Source organism: Chiloscyllium plagiosum, chromosome 41 (assembly GCF_004010195.1).
Source record: "Chiloscyllium plagiosum isolate BGI_BamShark_2017 chromosome 41, ASM401019v2, whole genome shotgun sequence".
Classification (NCBI taxonomy): Eukaryota; Metazoa; Chordata; class Chondrichthyes; order Orectolobiformes; family Hemiscylliidae; genus Chiloscyllium; species Chiloscyllium plagiosum.
Genome location: NC_057750.1, coordinates 5,855,292 through 5,870,621, shown reverse-complemented (window position 1 = coordinate 5,870,621; position 15,330 = coordinate 5,855,292). Strand labels below are relative to the sequence as shown.

Genomic DNA, 15,330 nt, shown 5'->3' with positions numbered 1-15,330 from the left:
CCGGAGAGCGGGGACAAGCACGACGGGCCGAACGGCCTCCTTTGCAACGATTCTGTCCCCTTTACCTTAGTTTTGCTTTGTTCTTGTTCAGGAAAGGGGAACGAAAGGATAGATTGAGTGTGTCGGGCGGCGGGAGTTGACATTTAAACGCCCGCTGTGTTTACCTGACTTTCCAAAATGGCGGCCGCCGGTGGAGTGGCGGACGATAATTGGGGTAAATCTAGTCGGCAGATTCGGACTGGAATCCCCTTTCCCGCCGGAAGCAAACCAGCGGCAGACCTCTTCATTACTTTGATTAAAAATACAAGCGAATTTAAAGCAGTTATTCGGAACCGGGGCGGAATCTGGAAGACGATTAACATTTTCTCTCGTCACCTTACGTTTGCGCGGGCGGTGGCGAATGTGCGGACGGGAGGTGAGGTGCGCGATTTGTTTTCTCCTCCCTCCCCCCAAGACAACAATCGATTCGATTAGTCAGAGAAGCGGCGGAGACAGCGTCGGGATCGTGGGGGGGTGGTTTTGAGGATAAGAAAAGCTGGGGGTATGGAGTCAGTCAGTGGAAAGCAGCAGCAGTCGTCGCCGCCTGGGAGACGCTAATTCGAAGTCTTCTTCCCCTGCCCCCTCCCTCCAATATTTGGGGAGGGGGGGTTCGATTGGTCTTTAAATAGGCCCCAAGTGCGACCAGGACCTCAGTCAGTGAGAGGAGCCCCGGGGGGGTGCAGAGAGAATCATCAGGGTGGATGGAAGGAGTCACTTCCTGAGACCCATAGGGTGCTGAGAGGAGGGAGAAAGGAGTAAAGACGAGCTTTAATCACCACCACCCCCCTTTCCAGACACTGGGGGGAGGGGGGTGGGGGTGGGGAGGAAGATCTGTCTCTAAGCCCTCCCCCAAGCCCCAGGAAGGGCTGTAGGTGAGGGAGAGCCCAAACTCGCCAGTCGGAGAACAATACTGTCTTTGCGAGTGAGCTGCTGCCCCCAGCTTTAACTACAGTCAGGGTCATAATACCGAACCGTCAAAGTTGCTCGAGAATAATACTGACCTGGGAGAGAATTACTGCCTTAATCTGTGTAATAATTCTCTAGAGCAGCTGCAAGGAAGCTTTAACTGCAGTTACAATAATGGTACTGACCTAGGAAAACAGCAAAAAAAAGTAACCTTGTGAGAATTATTGCTATAGTTCGGGGACCATTACTCTTGAGCAGGCTAATTTCCAACTCTGTACTTTAATCATAGAGATAATACTGCAGGAAAGAATTGCTGCAACAATTAGGGTCATAATTTTGTGGAACAGGCTGATTTCCAGCTCCAGTGAAACTTTAACTTTCACAATTGAGAGCAAATAATCCTGACCTCTGACAGGGCTGTTGCCATATTAGGGGTAGTAATACACTGGAACAGGTTGATCACCAGTTCCAAAAAGGCGATAAACAATTATCAGCCTTATAATATTGATCTAATAGAGCAGGGAGAGTACCATACTGACCTGATTTACTGGTATATTGAGGATCGTAATAACCTGGAAGAGATGGAGGTTAGTAATACCCCTCACAGGGAAGACCAAACCCACCAGCTAGAGAATAATATAAGAGGAGACTGTTGTCTCAGTCAAAGTGGTAATACTCCAGGTTTGGCTGATTCCCTGCTTCAGGGAGGTTTTAACCACAATAAGTGTAATAGTATTGACCCATTAGAGCAGCAAGTGAATAATACTGACCTTCAAGATAATTATTGCGATAATAAGACTAATAACTCCCTGCCACAGGCTGATTCCCAGCTTCAGGGGGGTTTTGACCATAGTCAAAATAATAATACTGATCCAGAAGAGCAGCATGAGAATAATACCAAACTCGGAGGGGGCTACTTTCACAGTCAGTGTGGTAATGCCCTGGGAGATAATCAGAGAAGGAGAGAGGTTAGTACCCCTGCATGGGGAGACCAAGCCCATCAACTGGAAAATAAAACTGAACCGGGAGTGGACAACTGCTACAGTCGGGCTGATAGACTGGAAATCCGCCAAGTGATTAATATTAATCAAAGCATGGACTGCAGCTATGGTCAGGATTCTAATATTCTAGGGGACATGGATGTTAATGATACTTCTGTCAGGAGGCCGTGCTGTCATCAGGAAAATAGTGCTAATCTGGGCGAGGTTAGCTGCAGTAATCAAGGTAATGATGTCCGAGAACGTGATACTTATGACCCAGGAAGTGGAGACCATCAATGCCAGAGCGAAATCGAGATAAATGGTAACCAGACTGAGATAATAGTTAACAGTGGGTCGAAAGCCTCCTCAACTGAGGAAGAGATTGTCTGTGCTTATGACGGGAAAGGTGTGAGAGGAGCTACTGGTGACTGCCTGTTAGAAAATGAGATTAAGAGGGATCCCAAAGAAGAGAGGAGGCAAGAGGGAGCACTTGTCTTGGAGGCTGAGAAGGGAAGCTGTTCAGAGATCGGGAGAAACGGACTGGGGTCAGAGGATGGGGTGTGTGAAGCCGGAAACAGTGAATCCACACAGAAACTCGAAGAAGAATCAAAGGGGCGAATATACCAGGAACGAGTGAGCAATGATATCAGAGGCAAAGATCTGTCGTCAGGGAAGTCTGCACGAAGGAGTAAAGAAGAGAAGATAGACCAGGTACTCTGCATTCATGAGGTCAATTGTATGGTGAAAGAAAACATGGTGGAGGAAAACTGCCTTGAGACAGGAACAGTGGAAGAAAAGGAGAGGAGACAGAACATGTCTGCTGTACTAACGACAGATAAATTCACACAGTGTGTATCAACAGAGACTAGACTGCAGGAAGTGAAAATTGAAGCACTGCAGAAATGGGAGCCAAATACCAGCAGCAGTGAAAACAGCAAAGAAATGGACAGCGAGAGGAGCTGCCGAAATCTGGAACTGACTGCCATACAGGAGGCGAATACAAACTTGATACAACAGGCCAGCAAGGAGCGAGGTATAAACCAGGAGAAGGTAAACTGCATGTTGATTTTGGAAGCAGAGAACTGTGCAGACCAACAGTTGGAGGAGTGTAGGGAAACTGAATCAGACAGTGAGGGGCCATTACCCCTGGCAGCAGGCACTGCCAGGTTACAGATGAACACTTCAGCATGTGACACTTACACTAAATATTCTGCTTCGCCCCAGATCCGTTTGGATTTAATCTCCCCAGTGGGGGACATCTCCCATCCTCTTGCACTGACCTCCTCCTCACGGGACCAGGCTGGAGATGCCACTTTGCTCTTGCCCTCAGTGGACAGCCGGGCAAAACAAAGCGTGAAGCGAGTAACCTTTCCCTCTGACGAGGCCATCGTTTCTGGAGCTGTGGAGCCGAAAGACCCCTGGAGACATGGTAAAGCCTAGAGATATGTTTTTTATTCTTATGTTTGTTTATCTCTTGATTCTCTTTTTACATGTCTCGTGAGCTAAATAGACAAAAGTGTCAGAATGGGTTTACGTAAATTGTACTGTGCTGAATTGCATGCTCTAAGATGGAGTGGCAGCAGGGTCTGCTTTAATTTCTTTCAAGGCCTGAGGTCTCTGAGAGGGAGCCTGAATTCACACTCCAGCGACCACTATCCATGCTAGAAAGTATATAGATGTTATAGGCCAGAAGCAGACAGTGTTTGTGTTTAATTTTCCCCATGAGCAGTTGGTCCCAATCTCTCATGCCCACAGCAACCAAATAAAGGCAGGATTGAAGTGATGCTTGCCATGGTTGAGCAGTGTTTTCACTTTCTGTGAGGATTGAAAGTGAACGCTTGGCTGAAATGCCAGGAGCTGACTTGAGCATATATTTGCATTCATTAGTGTCGTTGGATGTTGAGGAAGGGTGTGGTGTTGGATGCCCTGACCAATGTCTAAATTTTCAATTATCGTTTAATTCCTGTCTGCATTTGTTGGATAGCAATTTACCTAAGATTTTGCTGACATGTCAAATTACTGGTTGACCCCATCTTATCTTCCTTACTTCAAGAGTGGTGTGCATGGCAGAGTCATTGATGTTTTAATTGGTCCTAACTGGTTTTAATGTTAACTTTCTGTTTGTTTTGTTGGGCTGAGTCAAGTCACCTTGATGTCAGTGCTCACTGTTTAAACAATGAGGAACTGGTGTGTGTGTGTGTGAGAGAGAGAGAAAGTGGACTCTATAGAATGTCATAAAACAGAAACCTGATTCCATTCACTCCCACCATCTTTGCTATGTCCCTGATCCCACTTGCTGTTAGGGCAGGATGTCTAAAGGTTTAGGCTGCATCTCTGGGGTTCCTGGTTGGAGGTGCAGTGTGGTGTTTTGGAAACTTTGAGATAGTTCCTAAAAATTCATTCATAGGATCTAGGTGGCAATATTCATTGCCTAACGTTTATTGCCCCATTCCTACTTGCTTTTGAGAAGCTTCCCTCTTGCAGTCTTTGTGGTACAGTGAATCTACAAACCTGTTGGGAAATTTCAGGATTTTCACCTGGCAACAGTGAAGGAATTGTAATGTAATTTCAGTCTTGGAGGGCACTCTTTGCAGGCTTTCCCATGCATCTCTTGCCCCTGTTCTTCTAGGTGGAAATATCCAAACTGCATTTCCAGGTTTAGAATTTCTACTTTCTTGAAAACTGCAAGGTTCTGATAGGGTTGATGTTGGGTGGCTGAGGGGTGCTTGCTGTTGATGTATGGGGCCAGTCTGTGTTACTGGAATTAATACTATGGATGTGGAGCATCACACTTGAACACACATCCGTCCTTGGAAATTCCAATGTTAAATATTACAGCATGGATTACTGGATAAAAACAGAAAATGCGTACAATACGTTAGTGTCTGAAAAGGGAAGGAATGCTTTTGGTCTGAACTTAAACTTGACTTTTCACAACCAAGTGTGTAATGTGGCCCTGAGTGGAGCTTTTGACACTTATCCTCTATTGCTAGGATGGAGATTCCATCTCAATAACTTTGCGGTCTCCACAGGACCTCAGCTCATCTCCTGTCGTTACCCTCCTCCATGCCTTTGGTTGACTGTTCCATTATGCTGTCCTTATCGTCTTCCATTTTCCATACTCAGAAAACTAGAGGTTATCTAAATCCTTGTTACCCCTATCAAGTTCCTTCATCCATCAGCTTGAGCTCGTTGATCTGCATTGGCCTCTGGTTAAGTAATACTCTCCATTTTTTTTATTCAAGCTTTTCTATGGCCTGAACTCCCTGCTCTTTCTCTGTAGCCTCCCCAGCCACCATCCTCTGAGATAGTTATAGAGATGTACAGCACTGAATCAGACCCTTTTGTCCAAATCGTCCATGCCGACGAGATATCCTAACCTAATCTAGTCCCATTTGTCAGCACTTGGCCCATATCCCTATAAACCTTCCTATTCATAAACTCACCCAGATGCCTTTTAAATGTTGTAATTGTACCAGGCTTCATCGCTTCCTCTGGAAGTTCATTTCATTCACACACCACCCTCTGCATGAAAAGATTGCCCCTTAGGTCCCTTTTATATCTTTCCCCTGTCAAACTCAACTTATGCCGTCTAGTTCTACCTCTCTGGCTTCCTTTTAAGTTTCTCTTTTGCTCACCTGCCTTAATATCTCCTGAAATGATTCACATCAAGCTGTTCAGTAACATACTTGTAAAACGCTTTGGAACACTGTTACGTTAAAAGAAAAGGAAAAGCTTGGATTTATATGCGGCTTTTAAGATCCCAGGATGTCCCAAAGTTCTTTTTATCGAGCAAAATACTTTTGGAGTGCAGTCATGATGTAAGGTAGGAACTTAGCTAATTTATATACAGCAAACTCTGACAAACAACAATGTACTAATGCCAAGTTTGTTTGTTTTTGTGATGTTCAAAGGGTAAATTTAACGTCACGACACCGAGGAGAACTCTTCTGCTCATCTTCAAAATAATGTGTAGGATCTTTGACATCCACGCAAGCATCAGATGAGGACCCAGTTTAATTTCTGAGTGGCAACGCCTCCAGCACTGCTGAACTCCCTCAGCACTGCACTGGAGTGTCAGTCTTGATTTTTGTGTTGAAATCCTGGTGTGGGACTTGGACTCAGAGGTGGGAATGCTGCTAACTAAGTCACATTTGACATCTGTTTAAAGATGCATACCCAATTTTGTCCCAGGAACTCGATTATTTCTATGAAAGCCAACAACCTTCTGACTCCCCGTTGCACATTTGAGTATAGAGAGGGAGTGTTGACATGCTGTTAGAGGGCATTTTCATAATCTAGTCCAATTGTGATACATATACAGAGGAACCTCAATTATCCAGCATTCGATTAATCGAATTTCAGGTTATCTGAACAAGATCACACGGTCCCAATGCTTGGCTAACTATGTTATCTGACATTCGATTAACCAAACAAAATTCTCCCTGCCCATGTCATTTGGATAATTGAGGTTCCTCTGTATAAACATAATTTGGGAGTAGGAGCATGCCAAATGGCTTTTTGTGCCTGCTCTGTCATTTGAACTGAATATGGTCTCAATTCTACTGTCTGCATATTCATTCTCAAATAAGGAGACCAGATTCCTCAGTACTCCAGACGTGGTCTCACCAATGTCCTATGCAACTGGAACAAAATGTTCCTACTTTTATATTCCATTCCTTTTGCAATCAATTCCATTTGTTGAAAATGGAACATTTGTCCTTACTAGATCTAGTAAGGAACATTTGTCCTTACTAGATCTTTCCTATCTGTAATGCACTATTTCCTGCAAGACCACTGTGTTGTGAAGAGGTGTGTCAATTATTTTTCATGAGATGTGAGTATCACTTTATTGTCCATCTCTAATTGTCCTTGAACTAAGTGGCTTGCTAGGCCAGTTCAGAGGGTAAATTAAGAATCAGCCACATTGCTATATGTCTGGAGTAAAATGTATGCCAGACCTTGTAGGATGACAGATGTTCTTCCTCAGTAGTAATTTATGAAACAGATTTTTTTTATTACAATAGTTGATAGTTGGTGAAACTTCTTTTATAGAGTCGTAGAGGCATACAGCATGGAAACAGACCCTTTGGTCCAACTTGTCCATGCTGACCAGATATCCCAACCTAATCTAGTCCCATTTGCCAGCACTTGGCCCATATCCCTCCAAACCCTTCCTATTCATAAACCTATCCAGATGCTTTTGAGATGTTGCCATTGTACTAGCCTCCAAATTTTCATTTAGATTCTCAAAGGTTCACATTTTGTGGAGCTGTTACATAAGTAGATCTTCATTAAAAGATATAATTTATTTAATCACACAGTTTAAATAAAAGGTCAGGTCTTACGGTGAATTTGAGAGTACGCCATTTTGCCCTTTGTGGTAGCTCAGCAACTATGCTTCACTAAACTTATAATTACTGATTCTGTTTTATAATAGATACTTTTGGATCTTGTGTAGTTTCCATCCTCGTAATCTACTACAGTTTGAAGGTCTAAGCCTTCCCGAATTGAGTTTTTCCGCCATTGGCTGCCCTAATGTGATTTGTTATCCTCTAATATTCAATCAGCAGGAAAAGAGAAGGAATACAAGCCAGTGATTGGGAGCAGGAAACCAAGCATGTTGACTCTCTTCCTCTTTTTGTCAATTTGGTCACTGAGTCCGGTCTACTCTGGACCCCTGTGTCATCTGATGTGAGGCAACTGGTGTAGGCTAGATCTCAAATCTGAGACATTATGGAGCTTCACTTTTGACTGTCTCCTCATTTTCGTGAACCTATTGTTGTCTGCTGACTTCCTGGAAAGAAATGTGCCTGTGGCTCTTGTGGTTTAGTGGTGGTATCCACCAGAAAGCCCTGGATTCAAAACCCATCTGTTCCATAGGCATATAAAAACATTCCTGAACAGGTTGATTAGAAAATGTACAAAAGAAAGCTCCTAACAGATTAAGTTTTGCTTGAGCGTAGGTTTACAGGAAGGGAGGCTGGCCAGCAGACCGTGAAATCTAGAAATAACAAAGGCATAGATGTAGAGTTTCAGCAGCAAATGAGCTAAAACAAGTTGGTACTTAAGTGCTGATGAACTTTGTTCTTTGTGGTGCCATCTTAAAGCAGATTTCACATTCCTGCGTCAAATAGTTAACTGTACTACATCGATACAAGAATATTCTTAACCATTTTGCCTATCCTCAGTGCTAAACATATTCTCAATTTACAGACAATTACAGGTATAATGCTCACTAGCATTACCCAGCATTAGTTCGCAACAAATGAGTTTCATGTTACAGTTGTCTGCTGGACAGGTGGAGTTGTGCAGCCAGATATCAGCTGTAGGCAAAGACTTGCTCTAGTTTGAGAGGTGCATTAGTAGATTTGTCATCTTAGCACAGGCCAGAATATCTGGTGTATCAGGAGAGACTAAGGATTGAATTTATAAGTAGGTGCACAACCAGCCTTCAGTTAGTTCTACCGTTTCTTATTAAGAAACAAGGCATATAGATAAATTCCTACTTCTAGATAGGCTTGGATGTTTTTTCCCTGGAGCATAGGCTGTTTAGGGGTGATCTTATAGAGATTTATAAAATCATGAGCACAGTTACAGTGAATAGCAAATGTCTTTTTCTGAGGGTAGGGGAATTCAAAACTAGAGGGCATAACGTTAAGGTGAGAGGAGGAAGATTTAGAAGGGTCCTGAGGGCAACTGTTTCATGCAGAGGGTGGTTCCTATGTAGAATGAACTGCCTGACGAAGTGGTGGATGAGGTACAATTACGATATTTAAAAGATATTTGGACAGTTACACAAAAAGGAAAGGTTTATAGGGGCTAAGTTAGGGCAAATAGACTAGTTTACTTTGGGAAACCAGGTTGGCATGGACTGTTTCCATGCTGTGTGACTCATGACTTGCAGGAGTACTGTTTCTCTGGCAATGATTACTCTCCTGCAATTGGACATTTTTAGCATGCGGGTCTAGTAGATGAGAGGTTATTTTGAGTGTGCAGGATGCCACATACAAGGTTAATCTGACCTTAGATTTATTTGTAATTGTCTGTCCATGTTTTATAGTGCATGGTATTTCTCAAGTGGAGAGAACAAGAAACGCTTGCCCTCCAACCTACAGTAGGGACAAGGGATCGACCATGATATCTTTCTGCACATTGCCATTATTCATTCACACAATGTTGATGTCATTGGCATTACCAACATTTATTGCCCATTCCTAATTGCTTTTAAGAAGGTAGTGATGAGCTGTTATAGTCATCCAGCAAGGAAACAGACCCTTCAGTCCAACCCCGTCCATACTGACCAGATTTCCCAAGCTAAACTAGTTTCACTTGCCTGTGTTTGGCCCATGTCCCCCTAAATCTTTCCTATGCATGTATCAAATGTCTTTTAAATGTTCTAAATGTACTTGCATCTACCACTTCCTCTGGTGATTCATTCCATGGTTACACCACCCTGTATGTGAAAAAGTTGCCCCTCCGGTCTCTGTCAAACCTTCTTTAACCGCTGGAATCCAGGTGCACCTATAGTGCTGTAAGAAAGGGAGTTCCATGATTTTGACCCAGTGGCATTGAAGGAGCAGTGATGTATTTCAGAGTCAGGATGGGGTGTAGCTTGGAGAGATACTTGCAGCTGGTGTTGTTTCCATGCGCCTGCTTCCCTTGCTTTTCTAGGTGCAGGGTTAACACATATTTGAGATGCTTTCAAAGGAGACTTGGGACATTGTGACTGGGTACCAGTGTAATTTTTGTTTTATACAATGGGATTATTGTAATCCTTCCCAATCCTCTTTTTTTTTCTTAAAATAGTTACCTATTTTCTTGCACATGCATTTCAAAATCCTAGACCCCATCCCTTCATGACTCTATGCTTAGAGGTCAGTGGAATGGAAGTGAATTCTGTCACTTTGTAACCAACTGGATGTTGTTAAAAATTGGCTGATTGGTTTGTTCATTTGTTGCCTTGCTTTGAGCCCCACAGTACAGGTACTGGAGGTTTGTAACTCTGAAATGGGTGTGAGATAATATAAGGAGAATGAACTAATGCTAAGGCAACTCTGACTTGGAAGTGGAGGTCTGTGGCAGGAAGCAGAGACAGAGGACAGTCGGGGATTCCACAGGATGAGGAACAAGTTGTTTTGATTTCAAGATTGAGGTGTTAGGAAGGCCCTTTGTTTGTACTTCAGATAAAAGCAAATAGCTTCTGCTTGTGTGCAGCATGATACTGAGGGACAAAACACTTGATGTGTAGAGATGTGGTCCCTTGCATAATCCCACTCAAACCTTTTGTACTTCAGGCAGTTTCCTATGTGTCTAGCTGGTAGTGAAATTGTTTTTAGCCACATAGCTCCAGAGAGATAGTATAGCATAAGGCAAACACAATGATTGCATGGAAAATCTTAATCAATCAATTGTACATAGCATACATTGGGACAGACAGATTGTACTCACTGTACCTGCAGTTTTAGTGGGGGGGGGGAATAAAAGAATGCAGTGATGTGATCAGATGAATGCATGAATGAGGCAATACCATGCAGTTGTATAAGGAAAGAAATTGTGCCATAAACGATCTTTTCTACAAAGTATTCTGCATCTACTCTTTCAAGCCTCCCTAAGAATAAGCTATTTCAATAAGGTCATCTTTCATTTCTTCTAAATTCCAATGAATACAAACCCAACCTATTCAACCACTCATCATATAAAATCCCTCATTATCCAGAATCAATCGTGAACCTTCTCCAGATTGCCCCTTTGGGATAAGGGGAGTAAAATTGTTCAAGAAGTTTTCCTCCTCTCTCTACAAGAATCTCAGGGAGTCCCCCTCCCACTGCAACTCCCAGGTCATTTCCTCTGCCCTGAAGCTCTTCAACCATGTCCTGAAACAAACTCTCACCTATTGTATTTCATGCTACTTTCTCCCCACCCTCCTCTAGCTTATCTCTCCATGCTTCAGGCTCTCTGCCTTTATTCCTGATGAAGGGCTTTTGCTCAAAACGTCGATTTTGCTGCTCCTCAGATGCTGCCTGAACTGCTGTGCTCTTCCAGCACCACTGATCCAAAATCTGGTATCCAGCATCTGCAGTCATTGTTTTTACCTATTCCAGGTGTGGTCTGGCTACTGCCTTCTATAGTTTTAACAAGACCTCCCTATTGTTATAATTCCACATTCATTGAAATAAAGGCCAACATTCCACTTCCTTTTTTTTCGTTTGATGTTGATGCAACCCTCAAATTCTTCCATGCTTCAACTTGCTGCCGTCTTTCCCCATTTAAGTTCCATTCAGCTCTTCTATTTTTCCTACCAAAGATCATTAACCTCTCATTTTCTCACATTATATTCCATTGTAATGTTAAAAGATCAAATTGTACTATCTCTCTGGGCATTAATGTAATATTAAAGGGTTAAACTGCACTGCCTTTGGGTGGGGATGACATCCATGGAAGAATATGGATGACTATCCATTGTAATTTACACTTCATTTTGACATTACTCCTCTGCTATTGTCAAATTAAACCATCAATTCAATCTCTTCCATTCAGAAATGCTTTGTGACCAGAGGTATCTCACACCTTCATTGTTGTGGGGAAATCACTGAGTTAGGAAATTGTCTGCATAACAATTCTCCAGGATTAAGGTATTAGCATTTGCATTATCTCCGAGGATGATCCCATCCTGCCATTGCACCTGGGGTAGCATGTGACTGTGGGTAATAGTGGGAGTTGTCTTGAGTGGCATGTGACTGTGGGGGAGTGGCCAGAGCATCTGTAAGCATGGCCAACTTGACCTGTATAAAGGGGATGTGCTTTCTTTGTTGAGTACCCAAAGTGAGGACTGCAGATGCTGGAAATCAGAGTCTAGATTAGAGTGGTGCTGGAAAAGCACAGCCTTTAAGGCAGTGTCCGAGGAGCAGGAAGATTGATCTTTCGGGCAAAAGCCCTTCATCAAGAATGAAGGCAGGGAGCCTCCGGGGTGGAGAGATAAATGGGAGTGGGGTAGGGCTGGGGAGAAGGTAGCAACGAGTACAGTAGGTGGATGGGGGTGGGGATGAAGGTCATAGGTCAGAGAGGAGGGTGGAGCAGATAGGTGGGAAGGAAGATTGGCAGATAGGACAGGTTATGAGGATGGTGCTTTGTTGAGTGCCTCTCTTCGAATCAACCTTGCATGCCTGAGGAGTTGGGGGGTTGGGTGGTGTTTAGAGGGTGTCTGAAGAAGGGCTTCTGCCCGAAACGTCGATTCTCCTGCTCCTCGATGCTGCCTGGCCTGCTGTGTTTTTCCAGCACCACATTTTTCAACTTTAGAGGGGGTCACCTTGCTTGTACAAGCTTTAATAAACTTTAACTGTTTCCTTTGTTCAGAGAGAAATTTTTGCCACGACCTCGTAAGCTTTGCGAGGTGTGTGTTAAAGGTTCCTCCAAAAAGCATATACTGTACTGTGTTTCATAAATTTGGTTGCTTGTTCACAGAAGTGTGTTGCAGTTGTATCAAGTGTGTAAGAACCTCAGGAGTAAAAGAACATAACACCATTAGCTATGTTTTTGCCCACTTAATTTGTCTGTCTCACTCTGTGGATTCCTTGTGTCATCTTCACTAATTAATTGCGTTCCCCTGTATCTGTGTCATCTTCAAACCTGGCAGTAGTATGTTGACTTCCATCACCATATAGCATGTATTGTAAATGATTGTGGCCCCAGCACTGATCTCTGTTGCACTCGACTTTACTATCCTAAAAGTGCCCACTTTATCCCAACACTATTCTAAAAGTGAGCCTATCCAGTCATGTGCTCTTATTATGTGCCGTCACTTATCGAATGTCTTTTGGAAACCCAAATATATTACATCTATTGATTACTCTTTATCCTGCTTGTTACCACATCAAATAATTCTAACAAAATTTCATAAATAATTGTAATAAATTTACCAGGCATGATTTCCTTTCATGAAGCAATGTTGTCTCTGCTTGATCATATATATTTCGAAAATGTTCTGCTGTTGCATCCTTTATAGTAGACTCTAGCATTTTCCCAATGACAGATGTTTAACCTATCTGTCCTCTAGAATTTTTGTTTCCCTTTATTTTTGAATAAGGCTTGTTGCATAGTAGTTTTCCAATCCTCTGAGACTTTACCAGAACTCGTGAATCCTTACAAGCTTGTTACCTGCTTTCTCTATAACTATTTCATTTAATATCCCAGGATGCAATCCCAGTTGAGGATGTATTGGCCTTTAGTTCCATTATTTTTCTTAGAATGTGTTCTTCAGAGATAGTGTTTTTATTTTCTCCCATCCACTTTGAACCACCACATCCTCACGAGACACACATGCCCAACCACCCCACTCACTCATTCACTCACCTATCAACCCCACATATACCTTAGCCACATCCTTGATATTGGACATAACCAAACAATTTGGTGATATGGTCATCGAACCAGATCGTATCCTCAATCAGTGAGCAGGAAGGTGCTGTTTCAACAGGAGTAGGCTGACTGCAGTTAGGAACTGTCATCCTGGATTATATCTAGAGGAACAGGGCACTGTATATAGGGATTGAAGTCATGCTTCAGTTACAAAGGCCTGGTCATTCAAATCTATAATACAATGTTAAAAATTGCACCACAATACCTTTATAGGACACAGAATTCTATAAAGGGCTATGTTTGGGGCTGAGTGGCCGCCTCCTCTTATGTTCCCAAGCTGCCTGACTCTGAAGGTTTAACTACATCCTTGGAACATATTCCTGTGCATTGTGTGACTTTCTCTGGAACCAGCATCTGAAAAAGCCAAGAAAACGTTTAGTGTCTGCTATAGAGCAGCACAGTGGCTCAGTGGTTAACACTGTTGCCTGAGACCTGGGTTTGATTCCACCTCAGGTAACTGTTTGATATTGGACCTCAGGAAACCCTATATCTGTGTGGGTTTCCTCTAAGTGCTCCAGTTTCCTTTCACAGTCCAAAGATGTGCAAGCTAAATGGATTGGCTATGCAGAAATTGTACTGTTCAGAGATATGTAGGCTAGGTAGAATAGCCATGATAGATATAAGGTTAAGGGATATGGTAGCAGTGCTGGATCTGGGTTGGATGCTCTTCCAGGGCTCTCCAGACTCTATGGACTGAACAGCCTCCTTCTGTGCTACAGGGGGTTCTATGATTCTATTGTTTTCATTACATTGCAAATCAGTCGCCTATTAGAAATCTTTTTGATCTGAATTCAGAGTACATTCCAGACTGTGAGCAAGTATGAAAGAAATGCATGCCTTGTTGCAAACATTGTCCAAATGAGACTTGTGACTGAGGGCTTGTTGATCTGTTCCAGGGGTGCAAGATGATGATAAATATCAATGGTATCATTCAAAGGTGCTCTTGAGTTTTCCCTGCATTCTGCCTTTAACACCCAAATCGCATTATTTTTAATTTGAAGAATCTAGTGTGCAAAATTGCTTGTTGAACTGTAAACCATCATAAGATCCTACGAAATAATCACCGGGTATTTGGCCATTCAAGCCAGCTCTGCTTTCTGTAAGATCATGGCTGATCTGTTTGTAGTCAAAACTTTACTTGCCTGTCCACTTCTTTTAACCCTCAACTCCCTTGTCAATCAAAAATCTGTGCACGTGCAATATCATGACAGTTAGTGCAACTCTGAGTAACACTTTGTGTTTAAAGTGCCTTGAATATGCTGGACTGAGGAGTTGGGACATTTAATGATTCATGTCCTTTTACATACATTCAGACTGTGATCAAAATTTGACTTTTAAAGACATCGTGCTGCATTCACGAAAACATTTAATACCACCACATTAGTTTGTCGTGTTCATGTTCTGATGCAACTTCACAACCTGAAATATTAACTCTGTTTTCCACAGAAGCTGTTTGACCTGCAGAGCATTTCCAGCACCACCTGATCATCCAAGATTTCTAACATCTGCACTATTTTGTTTCTAGCTTGACGTGTTGCTACTGTATGCTGAGACTGTGCTTGTTGTGGTGGGTTGTCCCTTGGGGAGTCTGAGTGTTCACACTCCCAATATTCACAGGAACAAAAAATGACTTCTGGTAGAACTGTGTAAACCTTACTTCCAACCATATGCTTTTCATATGTTTATCAGGACACTCCCCTCCCCTGTCAGCGTTCCGGAAAGACCACTCCCTCTGCTACTCCCTCATCAGGTCCACACCCCCCCCCCCCATCAACCCAACCTCCACTCCCGGCACCTTCCCCTGCAACCGCAAGAAATGCAAAACTTGCGCCCACACCTCCCCCCTCACTTCCCTCCAAGGGATCTTTCCATATCCGTCACAAATTCACCTGCACCTCCGCACACATCATTTACTGCATCCACTGCACCCGATGTGGCCTCCTCTACATTGGGGAGACAGGCCACCTACTTGCGGAACATTTCAGAG

At 43.1% G+C, this 15,330-nt stretch overlaps 1 protein-coding gene across 2 annotated transcripts in view; it reads left to right on the top strand.

Annotated features, from left to right (window-relative positions):
• The first annotated feature begins 502 nt into the window (after positions 1 to 502).
• Positions 503 to 15,330, top strand: part of LOC122542788 (protein phosphatase 1 regulatory subunit 37-like) — a 45,564-nt gene continuing 30,736 nt past the window's right edge. Inside the window, exon 1 of one of the 2 annotated variants that reach the window (XM_043680835.1) lies at positions 503 to 3,354. In XM_043680835.1, coding sequence (XP_043536770.1) covers positions 1,527 to 3,354 — 1,828 coding nt within the window. In that variant the 5' untranslated portion in view covers positions 503 to 1,526. The remainder of the gene's footprint in view (positions 3,355 to 15,330) is intronic. The other variant, XM_043680833.1, reaches the window with a different exon arrangement.